We start from the raw sequence: 15,794 nt of genomic DNA, 5'->3' as shown, positions 1-15,794 counted from the left end.
TCTGTAACCGTATCCCCTGGTCCGCTGGAATAAACCCGCGGATTTAGAGTCGGCAAGTCGGTGTTATGCCCCACGTTGGAGTTCTTTTAATACAGAGTTTTGATTTTTATGTTCTTTAGACCTGTCCTACACGATTCTATTGGCCGAAATCCGCGGGTTTATTCCAGCGGACCATGGGATAAGTTTGGTCAATAAAGTGTCTTTACCACGCAATGCCAACCTCATTTGTTGTTCAACCGTTGTCGCTAACGGCTATCCTCCAGTCCTTGGGATTTCCATGATACCAAGCTTGGTTGTGGTTCTTTGCTCTGAAGATGAAGAACGGTGGTAAGAGCCACCCCATGGTGTTGATTGCAGCAATCAGAGTTACCCACTCACGATCATCAGCTTGCCGGCCGATGGGATTAAGACGTTGTTCAGACGCAGTGACTACCCTGTTAGACCCCAACACCTATCTGGAAGTCAGTCTCGTCGAAGTTGTAGGCATCTTCGTCGAGGATACCATACTTGGCTTTGACGTTGCGTACAAGGTCAACCCAGGGGTTGATAATAGCTGGATCGCTGCATAGGATCCGGCGATAGTCCCGGGGTTAAGTCAATTGTGATTCGATATCTTAACGCCGGTTGACAAGTCGGTATACCCGGTTGACACCAACATGACCAGCATCGCGTGCAGCCAGTAGTTGATCAGCCATACAGCGCACCTCGGCGTAGGAGGGAGCAAATCCACGTAGACTTAGATCCCTTATACGCCGTACAAGGCTCTTCTCTTCATGTTGTGTAAGGGTTGAACAGTTTGGGCGGGTATTGCGTCGAGAAGGTCTTCCGTCGCATCGGTGGCGGAGGGAGCTTCCAGGAACTCCATAACAGCGCAGCAGCGCGTCGTTGGCTTATTGACGCGTCGGATTTCATTGCTTGGAGGGGAAGAATTATCTTATCCTCACGAGAGATCAATTCAGGATCAGGTTGTTGAGGCATCACGATAGGTGGTGGGAAGGGTGGGGGCTTGGCAAGAATGAGTCGCTCGGTGGTGGATTACATTAACGTACAAGGTAACTGTCTAGCTCAAACTATGTATCAAAAACTCGCAGCTTCTCCCACCGGTAGAAGAACGCTGTGATCGTTGCTGCTCCAGCCAGAGCGATGAGCATTATGTAGCCCTTTCTAAGGCCAGATAGGTAGGCTTCAACGATTAGGGGGACGAGATCTGCAGGGAACTGGGAAGCGACCTCGCCGGCACCCACTCGGATGACGCTTGCCGGATCTATCGAGGGAGCGGTTTCTCGTAACTGCGAGATCAAGACGTTGCCCAGGATCGATTGAGCGGCTACCAGAGCCAAAGAACTCCCATAACAGAAGGTGACTGGATGGACACATCAGCACACAGAAGTTCGCGGATGTCTAGGGGCTGGACAGAACTTACAGAGTAGCATAGCCGTGGCAGCAGGAATGTCTTCGAGAGTTGCGTAGCCTTGACCCACAATGATGGCCAATGGAAGTCCGGTGCCGTAGGCAAGTCCAGCGAGAACCTGATAGCCGATGTAGTAGGAGGATGACGACTTTGTACCCAAGGTATAAATCAAGCCAGTCCCAACACAGCCGCCTCCGGCAGCCCAGACCATGAGCGGGATAAAGTGGCCATACTTCGAGGCGAGGATGCCTGCTGCCATAGAGCCAATACCACATGAGATCAGTAGAGGTAGATTGCGGAGACCTGCTTGAGCAGGGGAGACATCTCCGACCGCCTGGAAGTAAATCGGTAGGGCATAAAGGAGAGTATAGAAGGCGCCCTCGAGAAAAAAGCCGTAGGCCATTCCAACGACGACCGAGCGAGTTCTAAGAAGTCTGGCGACCATCATAGCGCGATCGTCTAACAATCTTTGAGAGACGAAGAACAAGATAAGACAGACGCCAAAGCCCACAAGAAGTCCGATGACTTCCGAGGAGTTCCAAGCCATGGTGATGCCGCCGACCTGAAACGCTCGTGCAAAGCAGAGTAACGAACCGAGTGCTAAGAGAATACCGATGGGATCCAGTTGAGAGAGCTTCTCGATAAGGGGTACTTTCTCCTTCTCTCGGTGCACGCTTGGGGTACGGAAGAGGAAGAAGATAATAATGGCGGATGTGCCACCTATAGGTAATGAGATGTAGAAGCACCACCTCCAAGTGATATGCTCTGCGAATAGACCACCAATGATCGGGCCCATGACGTTGGCGAGACTGTAAACCGTAGTGACAGCGCCTGTGAACACGGGGCGAAGCTCCGGGCGCACCACGACACTCAAGATAGCATATCCACCAGTTGCGATGCCAGCTCCGCCTATTCCAGTAATGGCACGACCGATGATGAGGACGGAACTCGATGGAGCGATGCCTTGATGGTGTCAGCCTTGTGGGCGATGATTTTTCTATAGCCACGACTGCTTACCTGCAACAAGCGATCCTACCTCAAAGATGAACACGGCCAACATGAAAGTGTATTTCAGCGGGAAGTACTGGTAAGTCTTGCCCCTACATGGTTGCATATTCTTAATACCTCACGCTGAGCAGACTGGCAGAGTGCACGGGATGTGACTCACCAAAATGGCTGGAAACATGCCAACAAGATGAAGAATGACGACTCATACCAGCCGACCAGATCAATGCCGCCAAATTCGTCGGTGATCTTTGGGATCGCGGTGGCTACAATAGTCTATGAAGGAGGTAGAACGTGTGCCGCGAAGTGGCCGGTGTCACTTACCATGTCCAGTCCCACCTAGAGCAACAGTCAGCGAGAAGTTCGTGACAAACAATGCAGAGGTGATTTGACTCACGGCGAACAACGCGCAGGCGACGCCTATAGCGATGGCAGTCGTCCGGAAGGCATTTGGGTACTGAATGGGGGTTCCGAGAGTATCTCCATCGCCCGCTTTCTTTTCCGAGGACAATTTGGCAGGGCGTTCCTCTGCAGACTGAATGGCCTCAGCGGCAGAAGACATTTCGGTCTGAATATATAAGCAGATGTGTATCTTGTAATGTCTGATCGGAGTAGATAAGTAGGTTTATATACATGACTTGTATGTGAGTACATTACGTCAGGCGAGCAATAGTGAATGATGTAACAAATGCTAGTGTTATGGGCTTACAGAATATCCACCGTATTTACTTAAGTGATTGGAGCAACACGCAGAGACGTCAAGAATCAGATTGAGCAGATTTGCGCAACATAAGAGGAGTCTGCATCAGTAAGTCTCACAGAATCATAATCGGAGGACGCTTCACCGGCCTGGCTCTGGGTCGACTGCACCCCACTCGGGTTGAGAGCTTAATATGACGCAGCAGCGAGTAACTACTGGCGGCTCTCTTCTATCAAGCTGCATCAAGCGGTCCGATTAGAGAATAACCCTGTCTTTATTGCTACGCCGCGCATCTGCAGCACGCGCACACTACCTTTTGTTGCAAAGGCGAACCTGTCTGTGCTGATTTTGCCTCAGCAAGCAACTCCGTTCAGGTCAAACGCATCTAGACTTGCTCCATCGTCAATTGCTCTCGACCGAGGGGTCCACAGATAGGGGTCTCCGCGGGGTATAGAGAGTATCTTACGTGAACACTTACGTGAACACTCACTATTAAATGATACTCTCCAATTCACTAACAGTCAAAACGCGCTTGTTGTGCGGCAATTGCATTCCACAGATTCGAACCAAATACCGTATAAACTTGTTCAATCCGTAGATAGCTAGACAAGGGTTGTAGCAAAGCGAGTCCTCTGGCGATTAGGGATTTGGAGTGGCGGAGTGGCTGTGCGTATTCCACCACTTGCAGGTCGACTCGCTTCGCTACAATCCCTGCTTAGCTATCTACGGATTGAACAAGTTTATACAGTAACACATGAAGGGCTGTAACAAATATACAACACAAGGACAAGGTAAGAGGAACTTTTAGTCTGTGGGGTGGTTGCGCTGTTGGGGACTCGTAGCCGCTGACCGCTCCCGTCCTTCCTCGTCTCCCGCGTTAGTGGATCGACCCAATGATTCATAATTCCACAACGCCTCATAGGTGCAGCAATTAAGATTTGAAATTTTTTGCGCTACCACGGACAAATATCTCTCTACGGTTCTCGCTCGCCGGCGGAGCAAGAGCTCGCGAGGAGACGGACCGTCTCATGAGCGTCTCCCCAGTTACTGCTGTCTCGGCACTTTCCATCCGTACAAACTCACTTCTGCATTGGGCCAAGCTTGGTTCAAGACAGGGTCTCGTACATGTGACATTGCTCCTGGTCTCTTACTGACATGCAGCCAGGCTGATCCCTTGCCAGAAAGGATTCTGTTCCGCTCAGAGTAGAATTTCTCGCGATACGGAGGGCGATTGCACTGTTGTCAACAGTCAATAAAGGGCCTCAGTGCTGCAATTTTCAGCTCATCTGCAGATCCCTTCGCATTTCCCATCATCTAGGGTAGTTGTTTCATGATATCTACCTACCAAGTCCCGATCTGCCGAACCTCCAGTTTCGACCTAATATGAGGGTCGCATTAATTCTTTCACTCGGAACTTCGGCCACTCTATCCTTGGCTCAAGATGGTTTCGAGCCTGCGGACTTTAACGTGACGGAAGCATTGTTCCAGAACGGTGTCAACGTATCAGCCATTCCCGAACTGGCTCCACTGTCACAAAGATCGCTCTCTAACCCCTGCTCAATAGCCGTGTGTATTTCGTAATACAGCGTACCTTTGCTTCCTACTGACATCCGTACTGTAGTGCGACTCTCTCAGACTCATTTATGGGAGTAAAGTTTTCATTCAAGGAGCGGAATACGAAGCCTTTACCGATGCTTACTGGTCAAACCAGGCTTCTGCAGTTAACCCATATTGTATATTCAACCCTACACAAGCACTCGAGGTATCAACATTGGTACTGATTTCTCGCTTTACGCAATGTCCATTTGCGGTAAAGAGCGGCGGGCATACTGCATTTCCCGGAGCATCGAGCATTGAGGGAGGTATCACAGTATCTCTCGAAGCGCTGAACGAGATCTCTCTGTCTCCCGACAAGAAAATCGCAGCTGTTGGAACTGGCAATCGTTGGGGTCGTGTTTACACTACTCTCGCAGAGCACAATATCACCGTCGCCGGCGGTCGCGTAAGTGTATATGATCTCCACCGTGCTGTGGCATCACTAACTAGAACAGGCATCAGATGTAGGCGTTGGTGGACTCCTCCTAGGAGGAGGAGTGTCCCATCATTCCAATATATACGGTTTCGGATGCGATAATGTTGCTTCGTTTGAGGTCGTGACCGCCTCAGGTGTCATCATAAACGTCAGCCGTACGAAGTTCCCTGACCTTTACTGGGCTCTCCGGGGTGGCGGAAACAATTTCGGTGCGCGCGCCATATCCAAATCGTCGTGTTTGCTGCTAATATGTGAACCATAGGAATCGTTACGAAGTTCAATCTTGAATCTTTCTCGCAAGGCCAGATATGGGGAGGGTTCCGAGTTCACCTTGAGCCGCAATATCCTGCACTTATCGAAGCATTTGCAAACATGGTCGAGAGCGCTACTGAAGACCCAAAGGCGGTTCAGATCTTGTCTTTTGCGGTGACAGCAGGCTCACCCGCGGCGCAAATTGAGCTGGAATACATTGTGCCCGTCGACAATGCCAACCCACCTGCCATTCTCAAGGAGTACCTATCTATTCCCGCAATCATGGACGGCACCGCAAACCGAACCCTCGCTTCAGCTACGGATAACCTCAGCGCGCAAATGCCCGATGGACATCGTTACTCGTTCTGGGCGGCAACGTTCAAGCTCAATCGCGATCTGATGACGTGGATGAGAGAAAAACACGCCCAAGATGTGGGATCCCTTCCTGACCAGGGCTCTCTTACCTTTCAAGCCTTCACTGTTCCAGCCATTCAGCAAATGAAGAAGAATGGCGGTAATGCTCTAGGTCTTGACGCTGCAGATGGCCCGTTATTCCATGTGCTTCTGTACATGGTGTGGGAGGACAGTACGAAGGACAAACTACTCAACAAGGCTGCGCAGACTTTCATCAATGCTGCAAAGGCGGAGGCGAAGAGCCGTGGGCTGGCCAGTGATTACATCTACCAGAACTACGCCGGTCCTTACCAGAACGTCATTCCTGGCTACGGGGCTGTAAACCTTCAAAGATTGAAGTCGATTGCAAAGAAATACGATCCAACTGCTGTATTCCAGACTTTGCAGCCCGGTGGCTTCAAACTCGAGGGTGCACCGTACGGTGAGGTAATATAGATCGTTCTTATGGGTTTTTTTCTTTGGCTTATAGACATGAATTTTCTTACATCAAAGCCCAGAATCAAGACAAAAGTTGCAAATTCTTTATCTTGGAATGAGGTCCTGCTCACAAAACGAAGTCAAGAAATTCCACTCAAAAGTATAGATGAAGAAGGGAAAGGTTGAGGGCTAGGCCACTTGCCGATGAAAATCCTAACAAGGCAACACTGTACTTTCCAACATCACCGACTCCGTAGGGTTGACAAGAGACTTGTTGTTTCTCGCCTATTGAGAACGACCCCTATTTATCGTCTTTCACTGAGACTTCCAATGTATCAAATTCGTAAGGCTCAACAGGCTTTGTGTAGCGCGGATAGCGACTGTGAGCATAGCTCCACAAGTTCACAGTGAAAGTACATGTCACTTTCACCACACACACTCACCACCAGTTCTAAGCCTACACAAGTATATCTACCCACCTCCCACGCTAGACCCCCATCGAACCGTGAACCAACTTCGAACCAATCAACTCATTTTCCGTCTCTACATACTCCAAACGACCCTCCCGGTAACCACGACTATGCCCTCTCTTCACCCACAGACCGACCCCTGCGACACATCCCTCGCCAAGCAAGCCAACTACTGGCGCTACAAGCAAACCATCTCAATCTACCACTTTCGCACCTCCCATATGTCACTGAATAGCTTCAAGTCCATCCTACGACCAGACACCGGATACACCGGAACTTTGTACAGTTTTGACCCCTTGAAGTCCACCCCCACACCACACGGCGACGAGATCCCCAACAACAGTGTAGAAGCTGCGTATCTGCCTGCAGTACTTTCTCGCACTGGCTCCGCCCTCGGGTTTCGCGTTGGGAACGATGCTGTGGAATGGCTTTGTTTCAAGGGAGCGGTCAACGAAACGCTCCTAGATAAGCTGTTTATGGACGGGCAAACTGTGAGACTGGAGGATGCTGAGCATGAGCTGCATCCTGACGATCCGCGCAAAGTTTTCGATCTCGTCGCGTACCTTGAAAAAGACGCAGGGCAGTCGAAGCGCGGTGCGCATACGGAGCATAAGCGCTGGTATCTTTCCTTCGCTGTGGCGGAGGAGCGCGCAGTTAAGGTTCGACTTACGTGGAAGAACTTTGGCGCGGATTTGAAGAAGTGGCGTGAAGAGGGGCAAGGTCGAGGGCAGGCGAACGGATTGGGTGTGCACCGGGGTGAGGGTGGAGGTAGACGTGGGAATATCTATGAGGATGATGTGGAGATGGAGACAAAACCGGGAAGAGCGCTGGCGTGGAAGCGACCAAAGTCTGTTTCAAGGGCGGCTGTGTTGGAAGATATAGACACGAACACGCCGTCCAAGCCGCAGATGCCGCTACAGGTTCAAAAGTTGCGAGAGAGTCGACCTTAACCGGGGGCGAGGGCGGTGCGGAAGGAGATTCCTTGGATCGGGGTGTTTGGGTCTTCTGTTTTTTGATAGCGTTTGATATTCGAGAATCGAACTGAGATTATCAAAAAGGTATGGCAGTCGTGGTCAGCGTTTATGATGATCAAAGTCTACTGGTTTTTACGAGTAAATTGTGCGTTCGAGCTCTTGATAGATGTGCTTCAATAAACGGGGTGAAGTGGAGTGTAGTAGTAGCTGAGAAATACTATCAATCGTTTGATACTTTGGTACATGTTAAAATTCTCTCGTTTTGACTATATACATTGTGACTCACGCAATCATCTTACTTCTCGCCTCTCATACTTCAAGTGGTATACGATTACGCTCAGCCCTTGAGACCAACCTCGTCAGCTGTGAGGATGAACTCCATGAAGCCCGCGTTCGTATCAATGATGTTCTGGATGTACTCCTCACTCGTCGGGTAGAAGTTCGTCGGGTAGCCGAACTCCATGGTGTACCCGTAGACCTTGGTGACATTCTTGTTTTTATGCCATCTGCTGAACGCATAATCATCGCTGGCACCAGAAGTGGGGTAGAGACCAACAGCCTGCTGGGGAATGTACTCGCGTCCACCAACAGCGTTCATTGCAGCAGTGGTGGCATTGGCCTGGAGGCTGATGTTGTCCCAGTCCTCTTGGTCAATGTACTCCTTGTACAGCTCATCTTCTACAACACCGCGCTTACCGTCGTACTCAGGGTTGAACAGGTTTTGCTTCGGGTCGTGGGACTGGTTGATGTCGTCACCCCATGAGTACAGTAATGTGCCTGCGGCAGAGTGAATGTCGATAAACCAGTGGATTCCCGGGAACTCATCGTATATCCAGCGCATGTTTTGGGTCTCAGGCTCAGAGAAGGGAGCAGTGCCGTAGAATGCCTGGGATGAGGCGTTGGTGGACGCAGGCGAGACTGTGTTGTTGAAGTATTGGGTGAAGTTCCACATGAAGTCAAAGTTACGGTTGAGATCCACGCCAACAGAAAGGGGGACACCGGGAGTGGAGCTTGCTGGGTTGCGGTTCTTGCGCCAGAGGTTGCTATTTGCTTGGTCGTGACGTACTCCATCCGGGTTGGTCATTGGGGTGAAGACAATGCCCGCACCTAGCGCCTTCTTGACTTGCGAGTTTGTGTATCTAGAAGTGCGGGTCAGCTTATGTTCACGCAAAGAAGGGCAGTAAGAACAGCTTCTTATGCCGTCTCTCTGTAATATCCCATGATGCCACGAGAAGGACAATAAGGTGGAGTTTCTTTTTTTTTATAGATCTGAGGGTATGAGGAGCTTAAACTTCGCAGGCAAAACCAACTTACGTCTTGTTGCCATAGGTAAGGCCAGTTCGGTGCTCATTCGCATAGAGCAGATCCGAGATGAAGTAGATGAGGTTGTCTGGGCCACCTCGTTCACGAGCGTGAATTCCGGAGGAGAAATAGATGTACTGCTTGTTCTTCTTGATCTTTTGGGCCTTGTTTGCAACGCCACCAATGACTGTGTTACCCTCGAAAGTCTTGTAAGGTGCTTCAAACAGTGTCAGACCATACTCTTTCTCCAGCCCCCTCATTGCTGTGTAAACTTCGTCCGCATTCAAGATGCCAGCGCTCTGAAGCTCCGCGTACTCGCTGGATTTTCGAGATCCGAGACCACGCGGGGCGACTTTGCCGCCCTTGAACCGGTCGCCCTTTCCGATGGGAGCAGTAGCGGCCTGTCGCTTGTTGATGTGATCCAGAGTCTCGACGCGGACGACATCGGCGTCGATGCTTCTCTTCAGGCGATGGTAGTGCTCTTCAGAAACAACGGCGTGTAGCTTATGCTCGCCTCCAGCCGGCATAACAACCGGACGGCATCCATAATCGATATCGTGATTGGTAGAAATGAAGTCGAGCAATTGGCTCCTCTCCTTTGCAAAGAAAGCAACACTCAAGACATCAGACGCTAGTACAGCGCTGGGAAGCAGACCGAGAAGTGTAGAGACTTTCATGATGGTACAGCGGAAGTGCACGAGAAGGGTAGAGTGCTCGTCGCAGCAGTTAACCGTAGCGCCTCTCTTATGTATGCGAGAAAAAAGCCACTGCTTCCTCGATGACCCTGTCAATAATCATGGTCGACATTTGTTGCTTGACGACCTTCCTCATTCGGTAACCAGCTTCCAAGATCGTGACTTCCAAGACATAGAACGAGCTTGGCTGGCGTACTGAACCTGATACTACCAGCGGGTTCTGAGCGTTATCTATGAGTCTAACCTTTATTTATACAGTTCTTGAAGCACTGGAGTCTTTTTGCAAGTTCCACGCCGTCAGTGCTCGGTGTCGAACCTGTTGCCAAGCTCACTATTGTTCAGTCGGTCCTGCCAAGCCACCAGTGGCCAGCCTTCTGTTAGGTACCTGGGATGGGGTGACAATCGTCCTCTCATGGGTACGAGCTATGCGGCCTAAGGCGTATACACGATACATCTTCGAGGCAGAAATGAGCACGCGACGAGGCCGGAACAACATATTCAACACGCTACATCTACACCAGAAATTCCAGCTTCATCTCTGTTCGTTCTAGCGATACTGGCTCTTGAAAGAGGTCTAGAGGAACCAACAACGACTATTCCAGACTGGACTACGGGATATATGTATGAATAGCATATTGAAGTCATACGTCCTACTGCGCGTGAATGGTGTCTTCGTATGCCCTTGTCACCTGCTGAGTCGATGAGTGTACAGATTTCTTTGCTCTGTGGGCCGACGAATCGTTCCCGCGTTTGCACTTTTGGAATGGTAGCTTCATGTGTTCCTGTTTCTGGATTGTCGGAAGAACCCCCCAATTGTGGGATTCGTGAAGCTTCAAAGGTATGAGTTCTTTGCAGTAGTAACAAGGCCTCGTAATGGGCGACCTTTTCACTGCTTCTGTGCAATTTCTTCGTTTGTTTTGTTGGTGTTATTCGTCCTCGCTGTCGGAGATTGTGAGGTGTGGAAGGTGCCATCTATTCTCAGCTGCTTGCTTTATCAAGTTGAGTATCTTTCTATTCTTGAGTTGGTTTGCCAATTCCAAAATCACTTGAGCGGGGTTATCGCTTAGGTCGAGCCTCCCAGATGCAAGCAAGAGCTTCACGACGTACAGATTTCCGTACGAAACTGCCCAAAATAGAGTCTCCTCTTTGGAAACGATGTCGATCCTGTCCTCATTGATAAGTGACTTTATAATAACCCCTGAGTTGTACCAAATAGCCTCGCGGAGTGGCGCGTTACCATAAACGAGTGACATTTGGTTGATATCTACATCGTCTCTTGCTAACAGAAGTTCCACAGCTTTTGCATTACGAGCCCAGATTGCAAAAAATAATGGTGAGTCCATGTCCTGGGATGAAAGTGTATGAAAGTCGTAACTGCAGGCTTTCAACAGTAGACAAGTCATATCGTTGAAAGTATTGAATGGTTGTGAGATGAAGGCCTTAGTACAGATTGATAGGGGTCGATTGTCTCCTTCGTCGATTAGGAAGAGGAGCAAGTCGAGGGCATCCTCATTGTTGTCCAGAAAAGCTCTCCGAAGTGCGGTTTGACGGTCAGACTCTTTGCCTGTGAGAATCGTGTTCGGTTTCATCAACGCGACAAATAGTATGGCTATGTGCGGCGTCATCTCAGATATAACATACGTATGTTTCAGTCCATACGATCTGACGTAAGTGTGGAAGTGCAATACCATAGCTCCAGGATCAGGCTGTGCAAGCACATTTGTAACGGCTGAGCCAATATCTACGTTGAGCCCCTTCCTAGACTTCAAGAGTTTCAATGCGAAACTTTGTACGCCTTTTGCAGAGGCTAGTGTTGAAGCGAGGATTTGAGAAGGGGCCGACTCGATATGTATTTGCGGAACTCGGATCGTGGACAGCTGGGTATCAAAAACTCCGTAGCTAGCATAGGTTACTATGATGTCTGTCATAGTTGTCTGTGCCCCTTCTCTTGTAATTCCATTGCCATCAGAGTTACGATAGCCATTCAAAAGAAACTGCTCAACACTAGGATGCAGTAGTCGTACAGTTGTTTCTTCCTCATCAACAACTAGCAGACATCCGCAGTTCTTGGTTAATGCTGAATGTACGTCGTTTAGGAGTGTGGCAGGGTTCCACTCTGTATCTCCAACGGTGACGCTCAAAGCTTCTCGCATCTCATCTACCGTCAGTGGCCGCATACTTGCAACCACGAGTTCGAGAACCCGCTTCTGATAGGTAGCCCCTGATTTCTGCAATTGATCCAGAATCTGAGCATACATTGCAGGTAGGTCTTTAGGGAGGTTCAGGAGCGCTTTTTTGATCTGCTCGTCCGTTTGCATAGAACACAGAGATTTGATTTGAAGAGCTGCCTAAAGGAACATTCCCTGCGATCCTTTTGAAAGTGCATCCTGAATGTCTAGTATGAGTCTAGGCTCTCCTATATTTAGGACACGCCGCTCCAGACAACGCTCCAGTTCCGCTTGTATGAAGGTCTCGATATCCGACTGGTTATCAGGAAGAGGCACCACTTGTGGGGCGATGAAGCGGTTGTGTAAGGATCCTAAGGTGATGTTCGGCTCCAGTCGATAGGTGATGCAAATTAGCACCGAGGTTACTTTTTGGAGTAGTCTACATATAGGGAATACCTCTTCCTTCTCTGACTCGTCACACAAATCCAAGCCGTCCAGAACAAAGTACGTGAGGTGTCTGCGCGGAAGAGCATGTCGAAGCAGCTCCAACATGTCTTCATAATCCAGGCTTCCATACTTGGTTTCCTTAAGACTCGGAAGGTCCGGCAGAGGTTGCAATACCTGTCGCACTAACGCACCGATGATCGTTCGCGCTTTCAGACTTTCTGGAAGATCGTGCTTGCAGAAGAAGTATGCCGCCGTAGATTTAGCACCGCCAGTATGAACGTTGAGGTCTTCTACCATGTTGGCCATCATGACGGACTTCCCAGATCCCAATCTACCGGTGAATACCAGTGTACATGATTCCACACTCGTTTTCCACGTTTGGTAGTCGGCTGTCTTTGTAAATAGATGCGTGTTCCCGATCTTGCGAATTTGTTTCCAGGTCGTTCCGTAGTCGTATTGGGAGCAGAGATCGAGGATCCGCAGTTTTTTGGCGCGCTTTTGATCTTGGGAGAAAGATGTCGAGAAATTCTTTGAAAGAGTTCTGAACCGGGAGTTGTCACACGCTTCACTCTCAATTCTTTGCGCGACTTGTAAGCCCATTTCATCTTTGATCAAACCTGACCAAAGATCGAGCTCTGTTCGAAAGGTCTTGAGGTCCATGTCGCCAAGTGCAGTGGTTAGTCTTTGGAAGGCTGACTTCTGAACAAAACTCATCAACTTGTGACAAAGTTTTACTACCACAATGAAGTACTCGCTCATATGAGCTTGAAGATTCCGGGATTGAGGATATAGCAATGCTATTGCTTGGTTCCGTGGTACTGAGCGGCCGACCTCCATGAACAGGAGAGACAAACTCTCAAGGTATGAGGAAATATTTATGGTGGCCTATGCTCATCAGTATGGTTTGGTAGAATGATGTGGTATCAGCATCGCATGGCGAGGGGTGTGAATATAGGATGATGACGAAGCATGGACGGTACAAATCCGTATAGACTCATTAACTGAGACCAGCATGCAAGTCCAAATAAAACCCAAGCAGGCCTAATACTACAAGACATGTTATAGCTATCTAGGTCTATCATTGAGTATCGGTGCTAGATCTTGTGGGCTCAAACCTCATTGTTCCAAAGTTCGCACTCTCTGTACAACACAGACGACCGAATATTTGAGCCTGAACCTGGACTTGAGTATGTGAAATCTAGCACGTACCAGCAACGACATGCGCACAAGTGACCAGACACCACATGCGATCATGTTCTGCGAACCTCCAACAACAACATCTCCAAGAGCAGCAAACTGCTGCACACCTTGCAAAAAGTTCGCTAAACGCGGTCCATAGCAACGACCTCCAGCCTCGGAAGAAACACGACGATTGAACTCTGCAGTAAAGCGCATAACATCGCTCGGAGTGGGGGTGTTCTTCATGGCTTGAGATGTGTTCGCATCAAGAAGCATCTTTTGGTCAGTCGAGAGGCTAGACTTGAATTGAGACACAGCCTCAGCAAGGCGAATCTCAGGCTTCAGCCGTCCAGCATTCGAGATGACAAGAGACATGGTGATCCGGCCTCGAGTTCAATGATGCGAGTCGTACGCCCAGCTTAAAGAAAGGAACTCTATTGTTGGAAAGAGGATGAAAGAAACGATCCTCAACCCAGCGGTGGAAGTTGGAAGCAGCTTGTCTGAAGAGGTCATGAGGGGCAGGCATGATCGAGGCTGAGGCGATGCATATTACGGCGCAAGGCTATCCAATAGACTCTGTGCGACGGCTGAGTCCTGACTGAACAGCCACAGTCGGACATGATACCGCCGTCATAGGGAACGGAACAGGCGTAGTATTTTGGGTATACATTTGTGGTAATGTAACATGGGTGTAGGCGATGCAAGGCGAGATCATTCGGAAGCTCCAGAGATGATCAAGCACGTGTATTGCTGACTAATATTTTTCCAATCAGAGCACAGCTCGCGTCCTGGCAAGACACGAACATCACGCGTCCAGAGATCGTTGTTTAATCATTCATAGAAGTGATCATATCGATTCTCTCGTACAACCCTATGGCCCCCGAATGGCGTCGTCATGTTTTCTGCTCTGTTTATCATACTATCACACAATTGTGTCCGGCGTAGCCCATGTCCTGTCTCGAAACTCGTCCCCTCTGGCACAACATGGTAGTTCATGCAATCCTTCCTACAGTACCTCCACCTCACGTATCTACCGCGCATCTCTCTCATAGAACACGCGATTCTTCTCCCTATGACGCTCCACCAACTTCTGCCGGTGCTCTGCCCGTCCACACCATGAGATATACCAGCTCGGCTCATCATGCCTTATACGACAGTTCTCGTCCCATCGCCCATCGATGCTCTCGAGCTGTCGCCAATAATCGACGTCTCCGTTCTCGCGCTTCGGGCGACTCCGATCCATGCAGTCGATGCACAAGCCATCGAAGTACCGCAACGCCATGACACGCGCATGTGCGACCTCTCCCTCCCAGTCAGTGCTGCATAGGGAGCAACTTCCGTGTTGCTTCATGGTGAATGACTTGAGATCTGCGAGGATCATCATGACCGAGGACTTCGAGAAGGTCTTCTCAAGAGGGTAGGCGGTGGTGTTCACGAGACCAGCAAAGTAGTGTCCTGCCGTGGATGCCCAGGAGTCGCATTTGCAGACGTATGGGCCGCGGGTGAGCAGAGAGCCGATCCCGGACCAGATACCACGATGTATGCTCGTCCGCAGGGAGCCACGTGCGTGATTCATCGGGCCTGTGGATGAATGCGTCAGTACTTAGCCGAATATGCGAAGAGAAATGGGAGAGGGAGACGCGTTTACGTACCGACAAAATCTGGTGGTGCGAGGCGCATGTGGTGCCACTTGAAGCCCTTGGGTCGCTTCTCGGTAATGTGTCCAGCGAAATTGTAGGCCAGCCATTTCGTCACTTCTGCAAAGCCTGAAGCATGATCGAACATGTAACATGGAAGAGCCACTTGCCGAGCTAGGTCGTCGTCTAGGGAGCCGACGTGGACATTCTTCTTGTACCACAAGTCGAAGAAGCCGCGAAGGATTGAAGCATCAAGGAGGTACTTGTCCGCTGCGTCAATAATGTGCCAAATCCTGTCGATGTCTGTATCTTTGACGGTGTCATGCTGAAATAGAGCTTGTTCAATGGCTCTGTCTTCTCCATCCTCAAGCCTCCTGCGCTTTGAGTAGTTTGCGTCCTCGTCACCGTCCTCGTTAGCGTCTTCTCTCTCTTTAACAGCCTGCATGTATACAAGCCAGACATGCATAGCGCCAATATCGTCGTCCTTCAGCTCCACGTTCTGGTGTTTGTGGGCTTGGTTGAACCGCAGGCTTGCTGAGAAGTACTGCGAGTTCGTGGTGAGCGCCTTCTTTTCGACCTTGAACTTGGTGAGGTGACGCTCTCCATTGTCGTCCTTGTTGCTAAGGACAGAGATGACAAGGTCGCTGTGCCTAGATATCTCGACAATCTCATTGTCTATAGTAGGCGTCGC

At 49.8% G+C, this 15,794-nt stretch overlaps 7 protein-coding genes across 7 annotated transcripts; 2 read left to right on the top strand and 5 right to left on the bottom strand.

Annotated features, from left to right (window-relative positions):
• Positions 1 to 1,030: 1,030 nt before the first annotated feature.
• P153DRAFT_330325 (aflatoxin efflux pump) lies at positions 1,031 to 3,194 on the bottom strand. Its single transcript, XM_033665427.1, is given in 6 exon segments — positions 1,031 to 1,363; positions 1,424 to 2,374; positions 2,429 to 2,511; positions 2,580 to 2,692; positions 2,711 to 2,755; positions 2,814 to 3,194. 6 exon segments carry the CDS (start codon positions 2,976 to 2,978, stop codon positions 1,071 to 1,073), a joined length of 1,650 nt encoding a protein of 549 aa, XP_033528196.1. The 5' UTR covers positions 2,979 to 3,194; the 3' UTR covers positions 1,031 to 1,070.
• Positions 3,195 to 4,048: 854 nt separating this feature from the next.
• On the top strand, positions 4,049 to 6,533 carry P153DRAFT_427721 (FAD-binding domain-containing protein). The gene is made up of 4 exons (XM_033672680.1): positions 4,049 to 4,682; positions 4,738 to 5,118; positions 5,168 to 5,357; positions 5,411 to 6,533. Exons 1-4 carry the CDS (start codon positions 4,500 to 4,502, stop codon positions 6,247 to 6,249), a joined length of 1,593 nt encoding a protein of 530 aa, XP_033528195.1. The 5' UTR covers positions 4,049 to 4,499; the 3' UTR covers positions 6,250 to 6,533.
• Positions 6,534 to 6,859: 326 nt separating this feature from the next.
• On the top strand, positions 6,860 to 7,399 carry P153DRAFT_278272 (uncharacterized protein; the record flags this gene model as incomplete). Its single annotated transcript, XM_033662950.1, has 1 exon — positions 6,860 to 7,399. A coding segment is annotated over one exon (540 nt), but the record flags the coding sequence as incomplete, so codon positions are not given.
• Positions 7,400 to 8,012: 613 nt separating this feature from the next.
• On the bottom strand, positions 8,013 to 9,654 carry P153DRAFT_280758 (zinc carboxypeptidase A 1 precursor; the record flags this gene model as incomplete). Its single annotated transcript, XM_033663093.1, has 2 exons — positions 8,013 to 8,814; positions 8,990 to 9,654. The coding sequence occupies 2 exons, from the start codon at positions 9,652 to 9,654 to the stop codon at positions 8,013 to 8,015; spliced, it is 1,467 nt and encodes a 488-aa protein (XP_033528193.1).
• Positions 9,655 to 10,598: 944 nt separating this feature from the next.
• P153DRAFT_380981 (uncharacterized protein) lies at positions 10,599 to 11,990 on the bottom strand (the record flags this gene model as incomplete). Its single annotated transcript, XM_033669998.1, has 1 exon — positions 10,599 to 11,990. The coding sequence occupies one exon, from the start codon at positions 11,988 to 11,990 to the stop codon at positions 10,599 to 10,601; it is 1,392 nt and encodes a 463-aa protein (XP_033528192.1).
• Positions 11,991 to 12,020: 30 nt separating this feature from the next.
• P153DRAFT_380980 (uncharacterized protein) lies at positions 12,021 to 13,841 on the bottom strand (the record flags this gene model as incomplete). Its single annotated transcript, XM_033669997.1, has 2 exons — positions 12,021 to 13,172; positions 13,497 to 13,841. 2 exons carry the CDS (start codon positions 13,839 to 13,841, stop codon positions 12,021 to 12,023), a joined length of 1,497 nt encoding a protein of 498 aa, XP_033528191.1.
• A 706-nt stretch (positions 13,842 to 14,547) lies between these two features.
• Positions 14,548 to 15,335, bottom strand: P153DRAFT_274428 (uncharacterized protein; the record flags this gene model as incomplete). The annotated part of the gene is made up of 2 exons (XM_033662929.1): positions 14,548 to 15,047; positions 15,119 to 15,335. Coding segments are annotated over 2 exons (717 nt in total), but the record flags the coding sequence as incomplete, so codon positions are not given.
• Positions 15,336 to 15,794: the final 459 nt, after the last annotated feature.

This window comes from Dothidotthia symphoricarpi (genome assembly GCF_010015815.1).
Source record: "Dothidotthia symphoricarpi CBS 119687 unplaced genomic scaffold P153scaffold_2, whole genome shotgun sequence".
Lineage (NCBI taxonomy): Eukaryota > Fungi > Ascomycota > Dothideomycetes > Pleosporales > Dothidotthiaceae > Dothidotthia > Dothidotthia symphoricarpi.
This window is presented reverse-complemented; position numbering and strand designations above follow the sequence as displayed.

Coding starts and splice junctions, on each gene's coding strand:
- P153DRAFT_427721 (XM_033672680.1), top strand. CDS start 4,500: ATGAGGGTCGCATTAATTCTTTCACTCGGAACTTCGGCCACTCTATCC. Junction 4,683..4,737: donor CTAACCCCTGCTCAATAGCC/GTGTGTATTTCG, acceptor TCCGTACTGTAG/TGCGACTCTCTCAGACTCAT. Junction 5,119..5,167: donor TCACCGTCGCCGGCGGTCGC/GTAAGTGTATAT, acceptor TAACTAGAACAG/GCATCAGATGTAGGCGTTGG.
- P153DRAFT_330325 (XM_033665427.1), bottom strand. CDS start 2,978: ATGTCTTCTGCCGCTGAGGCCATTCAGTCTGCAGAGGAACGCCCTGCC. Junction 2,756..2,813: donor TCGCCTGCGCGTTGTTCGCC/GTGAGTCAAATC, acceptor CTGTTGCTCTAG/GTGGGACTGGACATGGTAAG. Junction 1,364..1,423: donor TGCCACGGCTATGCTACTCT/GTAAGTTCTGTC, acceptor GTGTCCATCCAG/TCACCTTCTGTTATGGGAGT.